Genomic DNA, 20,566 nt, shown 5'->3' on the forward strand with positions numbered 1-20,566 from the left:
AGGAGTTAAATCTAATCAGTTAATCACCACTACTACCGCCTGGCTTCTATTTGCACATGCTTTTCCCTTGCTCTTTCGGGCCCAGTCACAGCGTGTGTCTATCTCTGAAGTGTTTGCTTCAGTAGTCTTTACCCATTGACTTCTGCTAGACTTGTGCCCTTTCTCAGTGTGGTGTTACAGCTGGCTGATGAGCCTACAGGCTAAAATCCTTGAACTCTGATGTATTTGGGTCTTCAGGGTTTATACTGAATGGTCAAAATCAGGTGTGATGATGCAGGTAGAATTTGGGAAAGGACGCAGGTTAATCAAGGTAAAATCTGTGATGTCTTGTGAAAGGTCAGCTGCATTTATCTTGAAAACATGGAACCTGCCTCTGTTTATTCCCTGCCTTCTATTGCCAGGTTATTCTGATGCTCACAACAGACCTAGATGGAGATGATGAGAAAGATAAGGGAGCTTTAGATAACCTTCTGTCCCAACTGATTGCAGAGCTATGCATGGACAAAAAGGTAAGCTGTAGTGTGTGCACACTCTCGATTTGCTCCTTCTAGACAGTTTCTTTCCATGGAGCAATTAGATGCATGGGACTTGCAGAAACACACTGCTGTATGGATGTGTTCAGGCAGTTAATTTCTCTTGGCTCACTTCACGCAAGGTAGAGAATGGCATGGGTGTAATTCTCGCTGTTTCCTGATTCTAGCACCTACAAGTGAGCATGAAAACTTGCTTTGCTTGATTATACTCTTAAACCAGACGTGAACAGTAATGCATATGTAGCTCTTTGATTGTATAATATTATTCTCTGGCACCCAGGCCACTGTCTAACCTTACATTGAGGAGTTTGTGCTGCTTTTTTAGTATAGATGCTTGAGGTTAATGCTTCCTGAGGATCAGAGCAGTGAGATGTAGGTGCTTAGGACATTGTGCTCAGCTCTGTAACAGGGAAGCTCTCTCTTTGCAGGATGTGTCTAAGAAAAATGAACGTTCTCCTGTGAATGAAGTGCACTTGGTGGTGATGAGGCTGCTTAGTGTGTTCATGTCCAGAACTAAGTCAGGATCCAAGTCTTCCATTTGTGAGGTACCTTTTTCAAACTGCTTTGTTAGGGGGATAATGTGGAAGGGGGGCTTTTAGTCATCAGAGATGGTCTAGAATCTGCTAACAGAAATAGCTGGTCTGAAACTGAAAAACAGTTGGATTTGGAAAACATTTGGAAAAATGTGTGAGGAATATGTAATGTTACGCAACTCCTGTGGAAAAAGATCTTTGAAATTCAGAATGGAGGAAAGTGGCGTGTAAAGATACCTGGATTCACTTGTTTTATGCACAGTTTCTGACTGAGTTAAGGGCAGCACATTGCTGATGGTATTTCAAACAGCCTGGCACATTTTTTCCTTGCCTCTTCCTGGTGCTGAAGGGGTTAAAGAGGATTTGTAATGTGATTATTGGAAAGCAATATGCTGCTGTGTCAACGTAAAAGTCGCTAAGAGGATTCCTTAGATATTTGTTGCTAAAAGGTGCAGTAATAAGGCATAAAAAAGCAGTATGTGTGGTGGGAAGGAGATTAATAAAAAAGCATAGAGGTTAAAAAATTTAGTCTGAACTGCATCAAATTTTAATGAGCTTATGAGCTGTGGGGTTTGTTTGGATTTACAGCCCTGCTTTAATAGTTTTATTTACAGTAGCTTTTTTCTCCAGCCTTTGTTATTCACTTGAGCTTCCCACAGAAATCAAAGCTCATCGTCTTGCAGAATGCAGGTGGAGCAATACCTGGGTGGAGCAGAGCCTCTGAGCTGCATCTGCAACAGGGCCTCTTTCTCTACCAAGAATTCCCACCCAGCTGGCCAAAACCCAGAGGAACAAATAGAAATCCCAACTTAAAATAAATAAATAAAATAAAGAAGGGAGGTTGTGAAAGGAAAGGCAAAAAGCCCTCGTTGTCTAATCCATAGCAGAGTGGCCTCTGGCACATGTGTCGAGGGGAGATTAGACTTAAGAAGAGATTTTATTTGTTTTCCTTTACTAAGCGCTTGTTCAAAAGAGTCTCTGTAAATATTTGAGTTGCTTTTCATAAACACACAAAAAAACCCCAAAAAACTCCAACCTCAAACAAACCCCAAACTTAAAAGCTGCCTCTAAAGTTCCATAAAGCCTGCTCTGTTAGCCACAGTCAGCAACTGCTGTGTACTTCTCACAGCTTCCCCTGCCCTTCCAACGTGGTGCTTCTCAGGTGCTTTAGTAACCCAGCTCCTCCTTGTTTCAGTCTTCCTCCCTCATCTCTAGTGCCACTGCTGCTGCACTGTTGAGTTCTGGTGCTGTTGACTACTGTCTGCATGTGCTGAAGTCTTTGCTGGAGTATTGGAAAAGCCAGCAGAATGATGAGGAGCCTGTAGCCACCAGCCAGCTCCTGAAACCTCACACTACTTCTTCTCCACCTGACATGAGCCCTTTTTTCCTCCGCCAGTATGTGAAGGTGAGTCCTAGCCTATGCTCGTAGGTTTACATAACCTGCATTAAGAGGCTGCTGCAGAGAGGCAAGTAAAAGCATCCTTGCAGAACTGGTTTTCCCTTAGTAGTGCAATTGAAATCTGTCACTATAGCTTGTAGTTAAAACTAGGCTTAGTCTGAATTCTCTCAGAGCAGCCCAGCTCGCTACATCCATCAATGCACTCCTAAACCAGGCAGTTGTGTGGAGCTGCTGTCACTGTTTCTGTGAAAGGGAAGCTCCTCCAGCTCCTGCCTCCTTGTGCTTGGCAGAATTCCTGAACAACTGCTACTTCCTGTGGCAAGGAAGCCTAGGATTTGATGGGGATTTCCACCCTAAATCCTAGACTTGTTCTACCACCATGGTACCTTTATGCTGCTGGGAAGGGTGGCTCTGATATATGTACAGGTACAGTGAAAAAAGTGTAGTTAAATGGAAGAAAGTCTCCTAAGCTGAAAGCTCCTGTGTTAAAATGCCTTATACTACAGATGAGCTTGCTGCATCCTCATAGTCGCTGTCTAATTAAAGTCCTCATGCAGGTTTCTTGGCTTGTTTTAATCAGCTGGGAGGCTTTTTTCTGTTTGCAAAGGTGCAAAACAGCTTTGTTTTCAGCAAATCAATAAATGCACCCCGTAGCTTGTCATGACAGCTCCTTGGGAATGTTCAGTGCCAGAGCCTGATGGACTGCTTTTGCTCTCAGGGTCATGCTGCTGATGTTTTTGAGGCCTACACTCAGCTCCTGACAGAGATGGTGCTGCGGCTGCCCTATCAGATCAAGAAGATTGCAGACACAAACTCCCGCATCCCGCCTCCCATCTTTGACCACTCCTGGTTCTACTTCTTGTCTGAGGTGAGAGCATGATAGATCTATGGATTTGAACAAAAACATTTCAGGAATATTACCTTTCATGGGAGAGATGAGCTTTTGCAGAATTGATCTCAGATCGAGCTCTGATTTTTAATCCCCCTTGGAAGAAGGTGAGCTGTTAGCTTTGTTTTATTCCTGTGTAAAAGGAATCTATGGGAAAGCATATGTGAAAAAGAACACTGCTGCTATTTCCTGTAGCTCAGTGTCTGCTGACAGAAAATAGGAATTGAAAACCCTCTCTGGGGTGGTACAGTGTAACCGTGCTTGCTACTTAACTTGGTCCTTATAAAAGACATCAGTAAGGTATTTGGAGTATATCTTTTTGGTTCCTTTGGTTGTATAGCTTCCTAGTTGAGATCACATCTTCCATTTGCTGCACAAGTGTGGGGTAGGATTTCTTAATTAGGCTTGACTAGCTTTTTATTTGATTTCATGGATGACAAAGGAGAAGCAGTTTCATGGTGGCACAGCTCTGGATGCTGCAGTGTCGCTTTGCAGTGTTTCTTCTGCCTGTGACTTACTTTTTACAGGTGTCTTTACCATACCTTAAAGCTGACAGATTCAGGAATACTCCCATATCTTTTCTTTCTGTACAAAAACACATGATGTTGGTGGCACAAGTTGCCTGCTGCTGAGTTCACAGTGCTGATGTTGTGGCCTTTTCTTTGTCTAGTACCTGATGATCCAGCAGACTCCATTTGTGCGCCGCCAAGTTCGCAAGCTTTTGCTCTTCATCTGTGGCTCAAAGGACAAATACCGCCAGCTCAGAGACCTGCACACATTGGATTCCCATGTTCGTGGAATCAAAAAGCTCCTGGAAGAGCAAGGCATTTTCCTTCGTGCCAGTGTGGTCACAGCAAGCTCAGGCTCTGCCCTGCAGTATGATACCTTGATCAGCTTGGTAAGAAGTGTGTCACTGTGCTAGGAAAAGTGTACGTTGCATTGATGTAGGATGTCAGAAATACTGACATGGGGTTTAATCCTGTCCCATTGTGCCTTTCAGATGGAACACTTGAAGGCTTGTGCAGAGATTGCCACACAGCGAACAGTGAACTGGCAGAAATTCTGCATTAAAGATGACTGTGAGTTCTTGAAGAGTATTTGAGGGAGCAGAGGGGATATATTATGTGTCTTGGTCTGCATCGAGACTTATCAGATGGGGAATCTCATCAGAGAGGGAGGACACAGCTGGGAGTTTTGAGTAGGACTGAACAGTTTCCAGTACTAATTATCACAGTGCTCTAATTGCATCTGTTCTTAGCTAAAGGACACAATCTGGTGTAATGGATAACTCACAAGAACAGAAATAGGGGATCTGTGTTCTCTTGCTTGAGCTGCTGTTGTTCCAGTGTGTAATTTGGGATGAAACACTTTACCTTGGTGTGCCCAAATGTGCAGTGCAGGGGCAGGAGGGTTCCGTGAGCTTGTGGGATGGTCCTTGTCACATTCAAAGGCATTTTTTTGTTTAGGTTGGCGGTTTTTTTTTGCTTGCTTGTTTTTTTTAATTCAGGCTTCAAAGATTTTCTTCCTCTCTCTGCAGCGGTTCTCTATTTCCTCCTTCAAGTCAGCTTTCTGGTAGATGAAGGAGTGTCACCAGTTCTCCTGCAGCTGTTATCTTGTGCTCTGTGTGGCAGTAAAGTGCTGTCTGTGGCTTCATCCTCGGGATCATCAAGCACCTCTTCCACCTCTGCTCCTGCAGCATCGGGCTCTGGGCAGCCAGCAACACAGAGCAAATCCTCCACTAAAAAGAGCAAGAAAGAAGACAAGGAAAAGGAGCGAGAGGGTGAGCTGCTGCTGTGCCCTGTTCTCTGTGGTGGTTTTAGAGATAAAGTCTGCTCCTCTCAGCCTTTTCTTAGCCAATTTAGAAAGAACTGCTTGCTTCTTTTTGTGATAAACGCCACTGTTGGGAAAGGGTCATAGACTGGTGCAAGGGCACTTGCAGACTACAGCAACAATTAGGAGAGAAGAGCAGTTTTACTGTATGTAGATAGGACAGGGACAAAGATGAAGGAGTACACCCTAGAAGCTAGGGCTGAAATTAAGTGCTGAGTGCATCCCAAACCCACTGTGAGTATTTATTAACTAGAGTGGGCTTCAAGATAATGTTATGGAAGTTACTGATTCTCATAATGAAGTAGCTTCCACCCAGCATGCCTGTCCTAGGCTGTAGGAGGTTGACATGCTCATGGTGATTAAAACAAGTACTGGACGTGCACACCCAGTTAGTTCTGCAATTCAGTGGTAATGTTCAGACTTGTTTCCACTGCTGACTTGTAAACTGTATTAGAGCCAGGGCTGCTGCTTAATGGATACCCAAAGTCCTGGGAAAGTAATTAAGCTTTCCTATAAAAGTCCTGGGCATAAATTCTTTCTTGGCTTTTCTTCAGGGAACCGTTTTGGCTTTCTTTGAGATGAATCTCTGTGAGTCTTTTTACTGCCCCGTGGTTGATCCTTTTCTTTTTATCAGGATGTGTGGCACATTTCTCACACCCTTACTAGCAAGTTTTCCAGCAGTTTTCTGCTGTGTTAGGAGTACTAGGTCATAGTTTTGGAAAAAGAGAGGAACATTAAACTTGCTTGTTCCCTGAAACACAGTTACTTGTCCCCGTTATCCTGGCTTTATGAGCTATAAAATGAGAAACTTGCCTGCCTGTGAGATAGGCTGTTCATCTTCTTTCTTAAGTCTCACTGTACCACCCGGTGTCCCCTAGGTGAGGGCGTTGGCAGTCAGGAGGATCAGCTGTGCACAGCTCTGGTGAACCAGCTGAACAAATTTGCTGACAAGGAGACCCTAATTCAGTTCCTGCGCTGCTTCTTGCTGGAGTCCAACTCGTCCTCTGTGAGATGGCAGGCACACTGCCTCACACTCCACATCTACAGGTGAGCTGGCGGACTCTCATCAGGCTCCTCTTTGCCAGTCTCAGCTCAGTTAGGCACAGTTCTGTCCTTGGGTGAGAGTTCATACTTGAGCCTTCTTCCTGAAGGATGCTGGAGCTTGCAGATGATTGCATTCCCTTGGCTTGCCCACACTGTTTTGCAGTTACTGGGGCTGAAGGTAGAAGTTGTGACTTCATGATCAATTTAAGCTGTCATCTGCAAGAAGCATTTTATTTGCCTACAGACTCTGGCTCCTGAATGCCTAGGGAAGGAGGTATTTGTGACCAAGTGAATTTCTGAAGCAGATGCAGCCTCATACAAAGTTGGGAGTTACATAGGGAAAGGCACAACTCAGGGTGCTGGAGCCCTTCGGAAATTTTGTCAGTTGTTGCAGAACAGCTGCTTTCATTTGAGAGAGTGCTGGCAAAGAGCTGGTGCTTGTAAGTGATGAGAATTAACTCCTGGCACTCCAGTGTATAGGAAGATAATGGTTTCCAAGCTTGGTGAGCTGTAGCACATGTTTTGAATAGGATGCCATGCAGTCTGTGTAGCCCTTCACAGCCCTAATTGTATGTCATCTATTCAACAGGAACTCAAACAAGTCTCAGCAGGAATTACTCTTGGATCTCATGTGGTCAATCTGGCCAGAACTTCCAGCCTACGGGAGAAAGGCTGCCCAGTTTGTAGATCTCCTGGGATACTTCTCCCTGAAAACACAGCAGACTGAGAAGAAGGTACAGTGTCCTCCTGAGGAGGAGATGCAGCATCCCAGGTCCTGCTGCTTCCTATGGATTATCACAAATGATAATGATATCATGGGAATTATCAGAAATGATACAGCTGGGACAGATTTTCTGTCAAAAGAGCTTTTGGTGGAAATTTTTCTTGTTCCCAAAACTGTTAAAAAGGCTCCTTCAGGAATTGAGGAGTGTGGATTTTTTTTTTATTTTGGGGTTTTTTGGTTGGGGAGGTTTTTTTGGAGTCTATGTGAATAATTTTCTTCAGAAGAAAATATCTTTCCCACAGGAAGCTTTTGTGGGAAAATACATTTATTTGCTAGCTCCAATTTCTAGGTTTTTGATATTCCAGTTCCTAGAACTCTCGTAACCAGGACTGTTGGACAAAGGAAGTGGCAGGATTTCTTAGTGCACCAGTGGGCTTGAGAACAAGCAATTTAAGCTCACTGATACCCGCATGTGTACATTTAAGGAGCTGGGAATGCCTCACAAATCTTGGCAGGCTGTTACAGTGACTGCCTAACAAATAGCACTGTTACTGTGGTAAAGGTCTGATTTTAGGATCTATTGCATTCCCGGGTAATGGTTTAACCACAGGAATTTCTCTGGTATAGAGCATTCATCTTCTGGGGGACCTGGAATGCCACAAGAGGAGGGATCTTTAGGTCTTTCTAGCAATAAACATGCTGAGAAGACAATATTTTCCTTACTGTGTTGTTTCAGTTGAAGGAATACTCCCAAAAGGCTGTGGAGATCCTCCGCACTCAAAACCACATTCTTACCAACCACCCCAACTCCAACATTTACAAGTGAGTTACTCCTGACTTTGATCCATTTCACTAAAGAGCTTTTCAGCAGAGGAGGGGATGCAGCATTTCTGCCATCCAGAGGGGAATGCACAATCCTTGTAATAAAATCCTGATGGAGGAAGGACCCCTGCTGAGATTGTGTGCTCGCTGCAGCTGGGGTTGGAGGAATAGAGATTCCTTTCTGCCATCTGAAAAATGTGACATTTGCTGTGCTCTCAGCAGTTGGGCTTTAGCTTTTTTGCTGTCATTGTTGGTAAATGTTGCAAAATATTAGGGTTGTAGAGTATAGACTTGCAGATTTGAGTGTTGTGTACTTAGTTATGGCTTTGATAGTTGTTAATTATACTAAAATGTTGCTTAGTGAAGAATAGTAATGTTCAATCTGCTTTATACTGTAATGCTTTTCTTCCTAAATCTGGGCCTGGGGACTGCAGGTAAATTAAAACTACACTGATTGAATGGCTTGTGTTTAAGACATAGTGAATGCCAAATTATACTTGTCAATGTTCACATAGTGAATGCCAAATTATACTTGTCAATGTTCATAGTGAATGCCAAATTATACTTGTCAATGTTCTTCGCCTTGTTCCAGCACTCTGTCTGGGCTGGTGGAGTTTGATGGCTATTACTTGGAGAGTGATCCTTGCCTTGTCTGCAACAATCCAGAGGTGCCCTTCTGTGTAAGTAACTGCTGTTTTTAAACCCTTTCCAATTGCAGGGAGCCAAAGTGTTTACAGCAGTGATTTGCAGTGATTCTGAGAGTTTTGGGCTGTAATCATATAGGCAGTGTGTCCTTGGTTTTGTTTTCTCAGTACATCAAGCTTTCCTCCATTAAAGTGGACACGAGGTACACAACAACCCAGCAAGTGGTGAAACTCATTGGCAGCCACACCATCAGCAAAGTGACAGTGAAGATAGGAGACCTGAAACGGACCAAAATGGTCCGAACCATCAACCTCTATTACAACAACAGGACGGTGCAAGCCATAGTGGAGCTGAAAAACAAGTATGTTCATCACGGGTTTTATGTGCAAGTCTCTGAATTTGATATAATGATTTCTGGTGAGGTGCCTGGCTCCTTGTTTTAGCCGATATTCCTGTCTGTGTATGCAAGCTCTGTGGAGGCTCAGTGTTAAGCACCTAACTTTACTGTGTGGAAACCAGTGTTGACACCAAGAGCACCTCCTGGAGAGTTTGATTCAGAAGGGAACTTGAACCTTGCAGCATGTCCAGAAATGCAGCAAGTGTTAACATCACTTGTTTGAAGCTCTGTGGTAGAATTAAAACTAGAAGTTGGATGGGCCAACTCTGGACTGCTGCTTTACCTATGAAAAATGGTTCCTTTTCAGTGCATCACTCAGTCTGGAGCCAGTTGTGCTTATGTGCTTTCCCTTCTTACTTCTTGAGATGTTCTCACCAGAATCAGATCTTTTTGGCTTAAGGATTAATCTGTGCCTGCCGCTTATTGCTTATTTGAAGTCTTAATCCTCTGTGACATCACAAGTGGCTGCTGTGGAGAGGATTATGATGTCACAAAGAGAGGATTCTGACTTCAGGTTGAGAATAAGCAGTGGGAGCAGATGAGATCTTTAGAAATAAATATCCTGTTTTCATGCAAATGTCCTTCCTAATAAAAAAATGGAGGTGAAAATCCCTAGAAAATGTCTGTAGAATTAAAGTTTTTCCATGAGGCATCAACAGCTCTTTAATCCTAAACAGTCTCTCTCTCTATGAAGAGGATAAAGGCTTAAAATGTATTTCTGGCTACATATCATGTCAATACAGAAGCTAAGGAAACGAATCCTAGAACTGCTCTCCATTCATCCCATTTAAAGTAGATTTGGAGCTGAGACGGTTGTGTTTGGCTTCTCTTCAGGCGTGGGCAGGCAGGGTGCTTCCCAACCAAGCCTCTTTCTTCCCTTTTCCCAGGCCAGCTCGTTGGCACAAAGCTAAGAAAGTCCAGCTGACCCCTGGCCAGACAGAGGTGAAGATTGATTTGCCACTGCCCATCGTGGCTTCCAACCTCATGATTGAATTTGCAGACTTCTATGAGAACTACCAGGCTTCCACCGAGACCCTGCAGTGCCCCCGGTGCAGCGCCTCCGTCCCAGCCAACCCCGGTGTGTGTGGGAACTGTGGGGAAAACGTGTACCAGTGCCACAAGTGCAGGTATGTCCCCCTCCTGCCTCCCCACAGAGCCAGCACCAGGAGTTTACCAAGCCTTTATGCTGTTGCCCGCATTGGGTGTTCAACCAAACACATGATTCTGGTTAATACAACCGCACGATCAAATTAGTCGAGAAGTATAAAACAGGCTTACAGGGATTTAATGTTAATACAGGCTAACAAAGGAAGCTGATAGCACAGGCTGAAAGAACACAGAAGTTTCACATCAGGGCCTCGGAAGTTCAATAAGGAAAATTCCCAGGAGGAGATTATTTTTGGCCTGACTGTTCCAAGGGCATGAGGCTGGAGTTCAATTAGATGATTGCAGGGGGGTTTTCCCCACAGGATTCTTGACTTAGTGTGCTGGACAGACAGTGCTTGCTTGTCTGTGCAGGGCTTTTTCTGTCCTCTCCTCATTCAGAGCAGGGCTCAGGGTGTAATTTACTGTGTGCTATTCAAGCTTTCACTACAGTATTCTAAATCCTTTTCTTTTGTGAGTTTTGCCTCCTTATCTGATATCTCTTCTCCCCTTATTGTTGCCCCATATTTCTCTCTAATCCTCATGGATTCAAGGTGTTTAGCAGATTCTTTCCATAGATCGGGTGATTGCTGCTGTACTGAAAGTTTTCCACATCTCTTCTTGAATTATGGGAGCTATAAATCAGTTCATGTCATTCTGCTCTAGTCTGCAGTGGGATAATAAGTATGCTGTAGTCCCACTGCAACTGGGTAAAGAGTGAAAGCTATTGAAAGCCCAGACCTTACAAAACAAAATGATTCCCTTTTATCTGTGTTCTCCTAAAGGGCACAGTGCCCTAGTCTGACGTTCAACTGGGAATTATTGTAGCTAAAGTAGAATTGTTAGGAACAAATTCACATCTGTTTCTGCTTTTTCGGGCTGGAATATGGCACTGCTTCTGCAAGGGGTTTATTTATTTGGCTGATGTGTGGGTTTTGCTGTACCTCATGTATTTCACTTGTGGCTTCCCCAGGCAGGTTGGTAGGTTAGACATTTTAAGGGCCATCCTCCTCTTTTACCTGGGTCCATTCACAACTGTTTTCCTTACCTTGGTTACCCTTACAAAGCTCAGCTGCATTCAGTGACCTTTCTGGTTGCCTTTCAGATCCATTAATTACGATGAGAAAGATCCTTTCCTCTGCAATGCCTGTGGGTTCTGTAAATATGCTCGTTTTGACTTCATGCTGTATGCCAAGCCCTGCTGTGCAGTGGATCCCATAGAAAATGAAGAGGATCGAAAGAAGGTGAGCTTAATAGCAGAGTCATTAACGGAATGCTCTGTCTCTTGGCTGGGTCAGCAGCCTAGTAGGGATATCAGAGATCCATCTCTCTTGGGAGTAACATGAAAAGCATGCTCCTTCGAGGCTTCTCACTGACTAATGCATTCCTTATTTACTGTCTTGCCCCACCAAATAAGTAGTTCTTCAAAAGACATAATTCAGTGCTTTACTTACAAACTAGCTATCTAGCACTAGATCTCTTCACCTTGCTGTACAATTTGGGGTGTAGTGTGTGCTTTACCATCCTGTGTGAGGAGCCCTGCTAGTGAACGAAGCACTGTGTGTGGCCTGTCAGGCTTGGAGGCTGATGGTTGTAGTTCTGTAGAGTTTAAAGTAGGATCTGAACATGAGAGTTTCCTTTCCTTTTTTATTCTTAGGCAGTAACAAATATCAACACTCTCCTGGACAAGGCTGACAGAGTGTATCACCAGCTAATGGGACACCGACCGCAGCTGGAAAACCTGCTGTGTAAAGTAAATGAGGCAGCCCCTGAAAAGCCGCAGGTAACAAGGGATAGGTGGATCTTGCACAGAACTCAAGGCCGGTGAAGCACTGGCCTTTACACTGCCAACAGCAACCCAAGGTCCTTGCTCAGGTGCTGTTCTGGTTATTTTTGTGTGTAGTTTCCATATGTGATTCCTTTTTATTTTCCTCCCTGTTCCAGGATGAATCTGGTAGTAGTGGAGGGATAAGTTCAACCTCAGCTAGTGTGAATAGATACATACTCCAGTTAGCCCAGGAGTATTGTGGTGACTGCAAGAACTCTTTCGATGAACTTTCCAAAATCATCCAGGTATGATGTGCTTTGATTTGATTCATGTGTTTCCTTCTGTCACCAGATACAGTGCATATCAGAAATAGAAAGTAAGATGATGTCATCTGTGTTTAATGATATTTGTTAGCAGTAGGTGATCACCTGCATATTTTCAGGGAAATAACAAATAACCATTTCTGAAAGCTATGGTTGCCATGAATACTGTGGGTTTGTCACATTTCCAGTGCTTGTAATATAGACAAGAAGCCTTTAAACAGGGCAAGTAACTGGGAGTTAGGCTGGTGTTTTGAATGGATTTCCTCAGTCTGCCATTGATGTGAGGCATTTCAAGTTGTGTTTCTCCACAAAACACACAGTGAATGGGATTAGCAATTATGCGCTGCCTCACAATTCCACAACTTCCATTTCTCCTTCTCTGTGCTTTCAGAAAGTGTTTGCCTCTCGAAAGGAACTCCTGGAATATGATCTCCAACAGAGAGAGGCAGCAACGAAGTCCTCGCGAACCACTGTCCAACCCACGTTTACTGCCAGCCAGTATCGTGCCTTGTCTGTTTTAGGCTGTGGCCACACATCATCAACCAAATGCTATGGCTGTGCCTCAGCTGTGACTGAGCACTGCATAACATTGCTGCGGGCTTTGGCAACCAACTCTGCCATCAGGCACATCCTTGTGTCCCAGGGCCTTATCCGAGAGCTCTTTGACTACAACTTGCGCCGGGGTGCAGCCACCATGCGGGAGGAGGTCCGGCAGCTCATGTGCCTTCTGACCAGGTTAGATCTGAGTTGGTGCTGGCAGCCCTTTGGCTTCAGTGGACTCTTATGAATGCACCATCAGAAAGGAGTAGCTTTATAGAGTAGATATCTTACATCAGCAGACTGTAGACTCTGACTGCTTGTACGTTTGTTATCAACTAAGCTGAAATCCCTGGAGCTTTTGGGATTTAGTACGAGCACAGCGTGACAGTGTTCTCTTTTCTTTTCCCTCCTGAAATTAGGGACAATCCAGAGGCCACACAACAAATGAATGACTTAATCATTGGGAAGGTTTCTGCAGCTCTGAAGGGACATTGGGCAAATCCAGACTTGGTGAGAGACTCTGATGTTTTCCTGTTTCTGTTTTCTGCCCTCGGCGACTGCTGGTGTGTTCTCATCATTGCATCTTCTCTCTTATTACGGTCTGTTTGCAATAGAGAAGGTGTTTGCATCATGATAAGAATTAAGATAAATGTCAGAGTGGAGCACAAAATGATGTGCTTAGGTATATGCCTGCATTTCCTCAGGCAGTTCTGCCTGTCTTAGCTGTTGTTTGCAGCTCTCAAACAGATTGCCAGTCATCCCAGGTACGCATAGAATTAAATTTACTTGGATCAATGTGTTTTGCACCTGTGTTTTTTTAAATATCAGAAGGCAAAAGGGATTGCTGCATCACCCAGACTTCTTAAACCTTTGAATGTGTGTCTGTTACAGGCCAGCAGCCTCCAGTATGAAATGTTGCTGCTAACAGATTCCATCTCAAAGGAAGACAGTTGCTGGGAGCTCCGACTGCGCTGTGGTGAGTTCAAACAAGTAGTGTGAACATTTAATTTTAATATGCTGTGCCCACGTCCATGCACTATAGCAAGATTTCTTTCTTTAAGGAAGGGAACTGATACTGACCCAGCTTGTGATTAGGGCTTGAAGTGGAGTTAGCAGCAGATGGCTTGTCTTGAGGTAATGTGTCTCTTGAAAGAGGAGTGTTGAGAAACAGAAAGCTGGAGGTGTAAGGAGAAGGATGACAAGACTCTCTCACTGTAATAATAAAGTAGTTGTTTTCCACCCATCGTTGCATGAGAATGTGATAGTTCTGCTTGAGGACATGAGGTTGTGCCTCACTCTAAACACTTGTAATGTGTTATACAGAGCTGTGGAGGTGTATTATCTGCAGATCTGGGATGGAAATGTATGTCTGTGTCTTTCAGCTCTCAGCCTCTTTCTGATGGCTGTGAACATTAAGACTCCAGTGGTTGTTGAAAACATCACCCTCATGTGCCTGCGCATTCTTCAAAAGCTGATAAAGCCACCTGCTCCAACCAGCAAGAAAAACAAGGTACTACCTTGGGTGCTGAGCACAGCACCTGAAAACTTGCTGACTAAGGTCTGGCACACAGGTCTCAGTGATTCATGAGGAAACCAGGGCTTGCTTTTCCTGGTCACAGGCACTAGGGAAGCACAAGTCCTGTGACTCTTGTCTTTGCAGACTGCAAATCACAGCTTTTCTTACTGGTCTTTGGTGGCTCCAGCCACCACTTTTCAAGACTGGGCTTTGTTTTTTTCCACTCAGATTTGAGGCATGGGGTAAGAGCTGCTTCAAAGCTACAGCTTGGTTATTTTGGGCAGGCTTTTGGTTCTTTCAGTAGGATCAAATATTTAAAAATGGTAGAATCAAGTGCTTTTGACTCAGATTTTTAAATACTGAGCTACAATTATGATAAAAATGGTATTGATTGTAAATTAGGGTAACATTTGCAAGGGACAAAATATGTTTCTGCTTTGATCTAGCTATCTCATAGTCACAGAGTGATGTCAAAGTTGGGTTTAGTGGTATTTCAGTAGTAACTGGAATGAGGCATCTCTCTTAGTTCATCATTAACAGAAACTTTATATCCTGCTGTTGCCGAAGAACTGCATTTACCTGTTCATGGCATACCCACAACCAATGATTCACCTACAGGAGCTGCTCTTTAGGGAACAGGCTGTGGCTTTCTGAAGACTCATAGAATTATTTTCTTCATTAGGATGTGCCTATGGATGCTCTCACCACTGTGAAGCCTTACAGCAATGAAATCCATGCACAAGCTCAGCTGTGGCTCAAGAGGGACCCCAAAGCATCATATGAAGCTTGGAAAAAGTGCCTCCCTGCCAGAGGTAGTCCTGTGCTTTTAACTTTGTGCAGTTTTGTGCAGGAGCATGTGTGTCCCTCCAGGTTTAATAAGGAGCATGCTTCTGTTGGGTTGCATTGGCTTCTGTCCCGTGACGTCTGATCCCATCTTCACACTTAGCTGTGTAGTCCTTAGAGATTCTAGCACTGACTTTTCTAGGCTGTGCTGCTCAAACCCCAAGAAGAACATGCACTGTCCCTGAAGATATGAGGGGAATATGAAAAATGAAATGGTTGTGTATTTAGAATGATACCAGCCAGCTGAATTCCCTGAGAGGTTATGGGGTTTGCATCTGGCTTGGAAGTGAACATACCTCCATGCACAGGGGAAATGGCAGCAGAAAGAAATGAGAAGCTTCTCAGCTGGAGTTTGGAGAGTTCCAGTATGGAGCAAATAACACAATGACAGCTTGTAGTTAATAGGTGCTGACAGTTCTCTTGAGCTGTGTTCAATATTGCAGGTGCAGATGCCAATGGGAAATCTCCCAGCAAAGCTGAGCTTCACCAGCTCTACTTGTCAGAAAAATATGTCTGGAAATGGAAACAGTTCATGAGTCACCGTGGGAAGAGACCTTGTCCTCTGGATCTCAAGCTGGGACACAACAATTGGCTGCGACAGGTAAACCTGGGTGAAAGCTCCAGGGGGTGCACTGGGTAGAGTTAATGGTCAGAGATGTTTGGTAGCTTGCTGCATTTGATGCACTTTGCACAAGGTCACCAAGCTGTCCTAATGTATGTTGTGCCTTCACTAGTTCATCTTTGCATGGCAAATGACGCCATCTTCTAATGCTCTTCCCTCAGGTACTGTTTACTCCTGCCACACAAGCTGCAAGGCAGGCTGCATGCACCATAGTGGAAGCTCTGGCCACCATCCCCAGCCGCAAACAGCAAGTCCTTGATCTCCTGACAAGGTATTTCTGTGTTGCTACACTCAACAGCTCCAGGATTGTTTTTCTTCCGTTCCCATGAGAATCTCTGCATCCTTCCAACTTTTCTTACACCTCTCCATTGTATACCTCTGGTTCAGAGGTCTTTTGGGGCTGGATTCTGACACTTACTTAGCTGGAATGGTATTGATTTAGGGATTTTTGTTGTCTGGCAATAAGCTATTGCAGTCCTGTACCTTTTCCAGAAGTAAGCAGATGGTGTTCAGCTGTGTGGACAGCATTTCCCCTGCCTCTTCAATAGCAAAATAATAGGGTGAACTCTCTTCCAGCTCTTGTGACATAATTTACCCCAGTTGAGGCTAGTAGCACAGTTGGGGGACCCTTTTTTGGGACAAAATACCGCTTCAGCCATAGTAATGACTATCAGTTATACTTTTAGCTAGTAGGACCATAGAGAAGATGGATTCCTGGAGGCTTTTTCTTTCTTTCTGTGATGTCCTGAAGCTGTGAATACTGCTTGTTACTGTGAAGTGGTTGTCAGCTTGTGTTTCTCTTCTCTAGCTACCTGGATGAGCTCAGCATTGCTGGCGAGTGTGCCGCTGAGTACCTGGCACTGTATCAGAAACTCATCAAACCAGCCCACTGGAAGATCTATCTAGCAGCCAGGGGGGTTCTGCCCTATATTGGCAGCCTCATCACCAAGGTATGGACTAGTATGGAGGGACTAGAAAGCTAGTTCGGCTTTTTTGCTTTGAAATCTTCATGTGTTTGTTCAGTGCTGAACTTTGCCAGGCTTGTGAAGCTCACACTTCTGCACTGTCATCTCTGAACTAAAAGTGCTGCAATGGGTTTAGCCCCAGCTGTAGCATTCCTCAGCACAGACTGACTGGGACGCATTAATAGTTACTCTGGGGTCAGCTATGCTAAGGGGTATAAATATTTCTACACTGTCTTGGCACCAGGTCGAAGTTGGAAGCTGCCTTAGGTGCCAGACTGGACTCTGAAAGCCCTTAAGGACAAGGGAGGATTAGGTGTGCTACCATTATTTGAGTGTGAATTACAGCCTGTTGGAGGAGCAGCACTTTTCAGTTGCAGTCTTCAGAGTGTTAGACCTCAGGAGTGTTCCCTGGTGATCCCTGGGGCACTCCAAGAAGTACATGACAGCCTCTGTGTTAATGGTGACCTTGAATCCCTCATGGAGAGGCCACTAGAGGAAAGCGGTGGTAATAGGGCAGTACAGGGAGAAAATGAGGAGAATGTTTTAGGTAGTTTTTCTCTCCTCTCCCTTTCCTTCCCTGCTGCTGTGTTGCAGTTCTGGTTTCTCTGTGTCATTGGCATTGCAGTGTCTTGTCCTAATAGACTTGTTAATTATTCCCAGGAAATAGCTCGTTTACTTGCCTTGGAAGAAGCAACACTCAGCACTGATTTGCAGCAGGGTTATGCCTTGAAGAGTCTCACAGGTATTTGGTGGCATCAACGTGAGTCCTGTAGTAGATTTGGAGATCGGGGAGTCCTTGTTCTGTAACAGCACGTAGCAGAATTTGAGAGATGTGATTTGGTGTTTTGCAGATAGATTTCTGCCATTGATTTAGCACTTAACCCCTAAATAGATTTTTCTGTATTTTTGTGGTCAGTTTCTGCTTTTAGTTACTTGAACTGTGATAACATGTGAGAAAACTTCACCATAGCACTTTCCTTCTCCGTTTCTTAATTACATTTATTGTACAGTAGAATTCCTGGACCCATTCTAAACATTGATTTATTCCTACCTGTTGTTTCCTACCTGCTTACTCTACAGTAGCCTTTCTTTATTGAATCTTCTAGAGGATAGTATTTTCAAAACCCTGCTGGAAATGGAAATACATCAGTAACTGGGTCATTCTCTTTTTGTATTCTCTTCCATTTCTTGAAGAATCAATGGACTAATTCATAAAACCTGGCTTCTTGCAAGAAAAGCCACATTGAGAAATATGTCATGGGAAAGAATCCAAGTGTTTGCTGATCCTTTGTTATAGGAGTGGCCAGTTTGGTGATGTAACTATTAAGTCACTGCACTTGTCACCTCATCAGAGCCAGCTTAAAGATTAGATGGGAGCAGTCATCTGCTTTTGAAATACCTTGTGACAGAAAAATGTCAAAACATGCAGAAATGCCCAAGGAAGCTGTGGCTGCCCCATCCCTGGCGGTCTTCAAGGCCAGGCTGATGCTCTAGTGGAAGGTGTCCCTGCCCATGGCAGGGGTTGGAACTGGATGATCTCAAGGTCCTTTCCAACCCAAACCATTCCAGGATTCTATGATTTTTGGATCAAGTGCTTAGAAAGCTCCTTACACCCTTTCCTCATTCCCTCACCATGGTCCCACTTGCTATAATTTACAGGGCAGCACTCACAAGCCAGGGGGCTTTGCCTCCAGCTGTTCATAGAAGGGAGCTTTAAACCACAGGCTGACAATGGGAGTTGTTAAGAAGCCATTTCCTTGTGCTGTTTTGATGATGCTGTACCCTGTTTGCTGACCACGTGAAATCAAACTCCCTCTTCCCAATTCCTGAATATCTCATTGCTTTACAGGTCTTCTCTCTTCCTTCGTGGAGGTGGAGTCCATCAAGCGGCATTTCAAAAGCCGCCTGGTGGGTACAGTCCTGAATGGTTACCTGTGCTTGAGGAAGTTAGTGGTGCAAAGAACAAAGCTGATTGATGAAACCCAGGACATGCTGCTGGAGATGCTGGAGGATATGACAACAGGTAAAACCACCCCAGTTCCATAAACACAGAGTTTGGGGCAACCACAATGAAAAAGCAGATTGCTACAGCCACACAAAGGACTTCTTTCTAAAAGACTGCTGTAGTGAGGGAGGTTTATGGCTTGGGCATTCCAATAGTTCCTTTTGGCACAGAAGAGGTAAATAGCATTCCTGGAGTTGTTTCTTATTTTCCAGGAATTTAAACCTCCTCCTTTTATGGGATTGTTTTACTGCAGCCCAACCATGCAAAAGGGTTTTCCTAGTAAACATACCAATAAATAGCCTTTCATCTTTTAAGTAGTGGCTCTGCAAAAGGAGAGGGCACCAAAGTATGGTGCTTATTGCAGCAGGATTTATTGTGTATGCTGAAGTAAAATGGAACCTGTAAAATTGACTCCTGTGTCTCTTTTAATGCTTCCATTTCTTGGCAGGCACAGAATCTGAAACCAAAGCATTTATGGCAGTGTGTATAGAGACTGCAAAACGTTACAGCCTTGATGACTACAGGACTCCAGTCTTCATCTTTGAGAGACTATGCAGTATTATCTATCCTGTAAGTATAGAGAAGGCTGTAGCATCGCTTACAGACTTCTCAAATAGATACAGTTGCTTGCAGTTTGGCAAAAGCCCCAGTAGTGTCTACAATAATGATTTAATATTAGCCAGTGTGGAACTGTAGTAGTATCCTATTTTAGGAGTTTTAGCATTTAGGTTCCCTGCTGTGGCATGCTTTGTGCAAAAAGCATATAGCATTGTTTCATGCTGAGGAATTTGCTTACTAAATGATAGTAGACATCCTCATAAGTGCCACATATGTGCCACATATATACAGCAGGTCATACCAGTAATGAAGGGACTGAAGGTTTAGGGACATCCTGCCACTTGCTACCATAAAAGTGCAGGGATGGGAGCATGGTTATGGGAAAACTCACTCACTCTGTCTCTGCTGCTGTTCTTTAGGAAGAGAATGAAGTGACAGAGTTTTTTGTAACGCTGGAGAAAGATCCCCAGCAGGAAGACTTCTTACAAGGCAGAATGCCAGGAAATCCCTACAGCAGTAATGAGCCTGGCATTGGGCCACTTATGAGGGACATCAAGAACAAAATCTGTCAGGACTGTGATCTGGTGGCTCTGCTGGAGGATGACAGTGGAATGGAGGTGAGAATGCACGAGTGGGGATTTCTTGTGCAGATGAACGGGGCTGCCATTTCCAGGCAGCAGATGATTGCTAGAACTGACTTTTTCTTTCCTCCTTTACAGCTTTTGGTGAATAATAAGATCATCAGTTTGGATCTGCCTGTGGCTGAGGTCTACAAGAAGGTGTGGTGTCCCACTAATGAGGTATGTGTTGTCGTTATGTATGTTAGCACACAAAGTGCCTGTCCTTCATATTGCCAAGAAAAGAGGGCTGGGGAATAAAAATAACATGAGTTGGGATTTATTTTCTAGCATACAATTTCTTGGATATAATAGGTCAGCACCTTTTTGTGTTCCCTTAATGACTGTTACTCAGTTCTGCAACATCAGGGGTTTAAAAGCTGACCAAGGTGAGTGTATTGAACTTTGCTGTGTAGCATATCAGATACGTGAACTGACTTCCTGAGTAACAAACTCTTACATTCCTTTGGGGAAATAGCTGAACTTTGTGTCACTGCCTTTCAAAGCACATTTCGCACTCCATCTGCACATGACAGTTTAATGTGTGAGTACAGACAGGGACACCAGATTGCTCCATCTTCCATCAGCTTCAGAGACGAACCCAAGCCATTTATGCAGAGAGCATGCAACGTTTCTCTATATTACTTTGTACTTCTGCTCTTGTGCTTTTCATGGAGGGATCTCAAGAACTTGACAGGTTTCATCCTCCCAGTTTGTTCTTAGTAGCATGTCCTGCCTGTTGTTCAGAGGAAGAGATAGATCCAGCAGTCTTACGGGACTAGTGCACCATGTCCCAGAAGCTTGTTCAGAGGTGGATATGGTCCAGAACAAGCTCCTTCCTTTTCTTGTA

The 20,566-nt window shown here is 44.1% G+C and overlaps 1 protein-coding gene across 3 annotated transcripts in view; it reads left to right on the forward strand.

Annotated features, from left to right (window-relative positions):
* Positions 1-20,566, forward strand: part of UBR4 (ubiquitin protein ligase E3 component n-recognin 4) — an 80,550-nt gene that overhangs the window by 43,204 nt on the left and 16,780 nt on the right. For all 3 annotated transcript variants that reach the window (XM_065696738.1, XM_065696739.1, XM_065696740.1), the window contains 29 exons: positions 402-509; positions 962-1,078; positions 2,262-2,471; positions 3,184-3,333; positions 4,025-4,252; positions 4,355-4,433; positions 4,892-5,134; positions 6,063-6,231; positions 6,818-6,962; positions 7,689-7,774; positions 8,367-8,454; positions 8,587-8,780; positions 9,704-9,943; positions 11,065-11,203; positions 11,617-11,742; positions 11,904-12,032; positions 12,442-12,785; positions 13,010-13,100; positions 13,482-13,566; positions 13,973-14,100; positions 14,789-14,918; positions 15,393-15,550; positions 15,733-15,842; positions 16,380-16,521; positions 17,197-17,278; positions 18,386-18,559; positions 18,990-19,111; positions 19,519-19,716; positions 19,819-19,899. In XM_065696738.1, coding sequence (XP_065552810.1) covers positions 402-509; positions 962-1,078; positions 2,262-2,471; positions 3,184-3,333; positions 4,025-4,252; positions 4,355-4,433; positions 4,892-5,134; positions 6,063-6,231; positions 6,818-6,962; positions 7,689-7,774; positions 8,367-8,454; positions 8,587-8,780; positions 9,704-9,943; positions 11,065-11,203; positions 11,617-11,742; positions 11,904-12,032; positions 12,442-12,785; positions 13,010-13,100; positions 13,482-13,566; positions 13,973-14,100; positions 14,789-14,918; positions 15,393-15,550; positions 15,733-15,842; positions 16,380-16,521; positions 17,197-17,278; positions 18,386-18,559; positions 18,990-19,111; positions 19,519-19,716; positions 19,819-19,899 — 4,296 coding nt within the window. The remainder of the gene's footprint in view (positions 1-401; positions 510-961; positions 1,079-2,261; positions 2,472-3,183; positions 3,334-4,024; positions 4,253-4,354; positions 4,434-4,891; positions 5,135-6,062; positions 6,232-6,817; positions 6,963-7,688; positions 7,775-8,366; positions 8,455-8,586; positions 8,781-9,703; positions 9,944-11,064; positions 11,204-11,616; positions 11,743-11,903; positions 12,033-12,441; positions 12,786-13,009; positions 13,101-13,481; positions 13,567-13,972; positions 14,101-14,788; positions 14,919-15,392; positions 15,551-15,732; positions 15,843-16,379; positions 16,522-17,196; positions 17,279-18,385; positions 18,560-18,989; positions 19,112-19,518; positions 19,717-19,818; positions 19,900-20,566) is intronic.

Source organism: Lathamus discolor, chromosome 16 (genome assembly GCF_037157495.1).
Source record: "Lathamus discolor isolate bLatDis1 chromosome 16, bLatDis1.hap1, whole genome shotgun sequence".
NCBI classification, from domain to species: domain Eukaryota; kingdom Metazoa; phylum Chordata; class Aves; order Psittaciformes; family Psittacidae; genus Lathamus; species Lathamus discolor.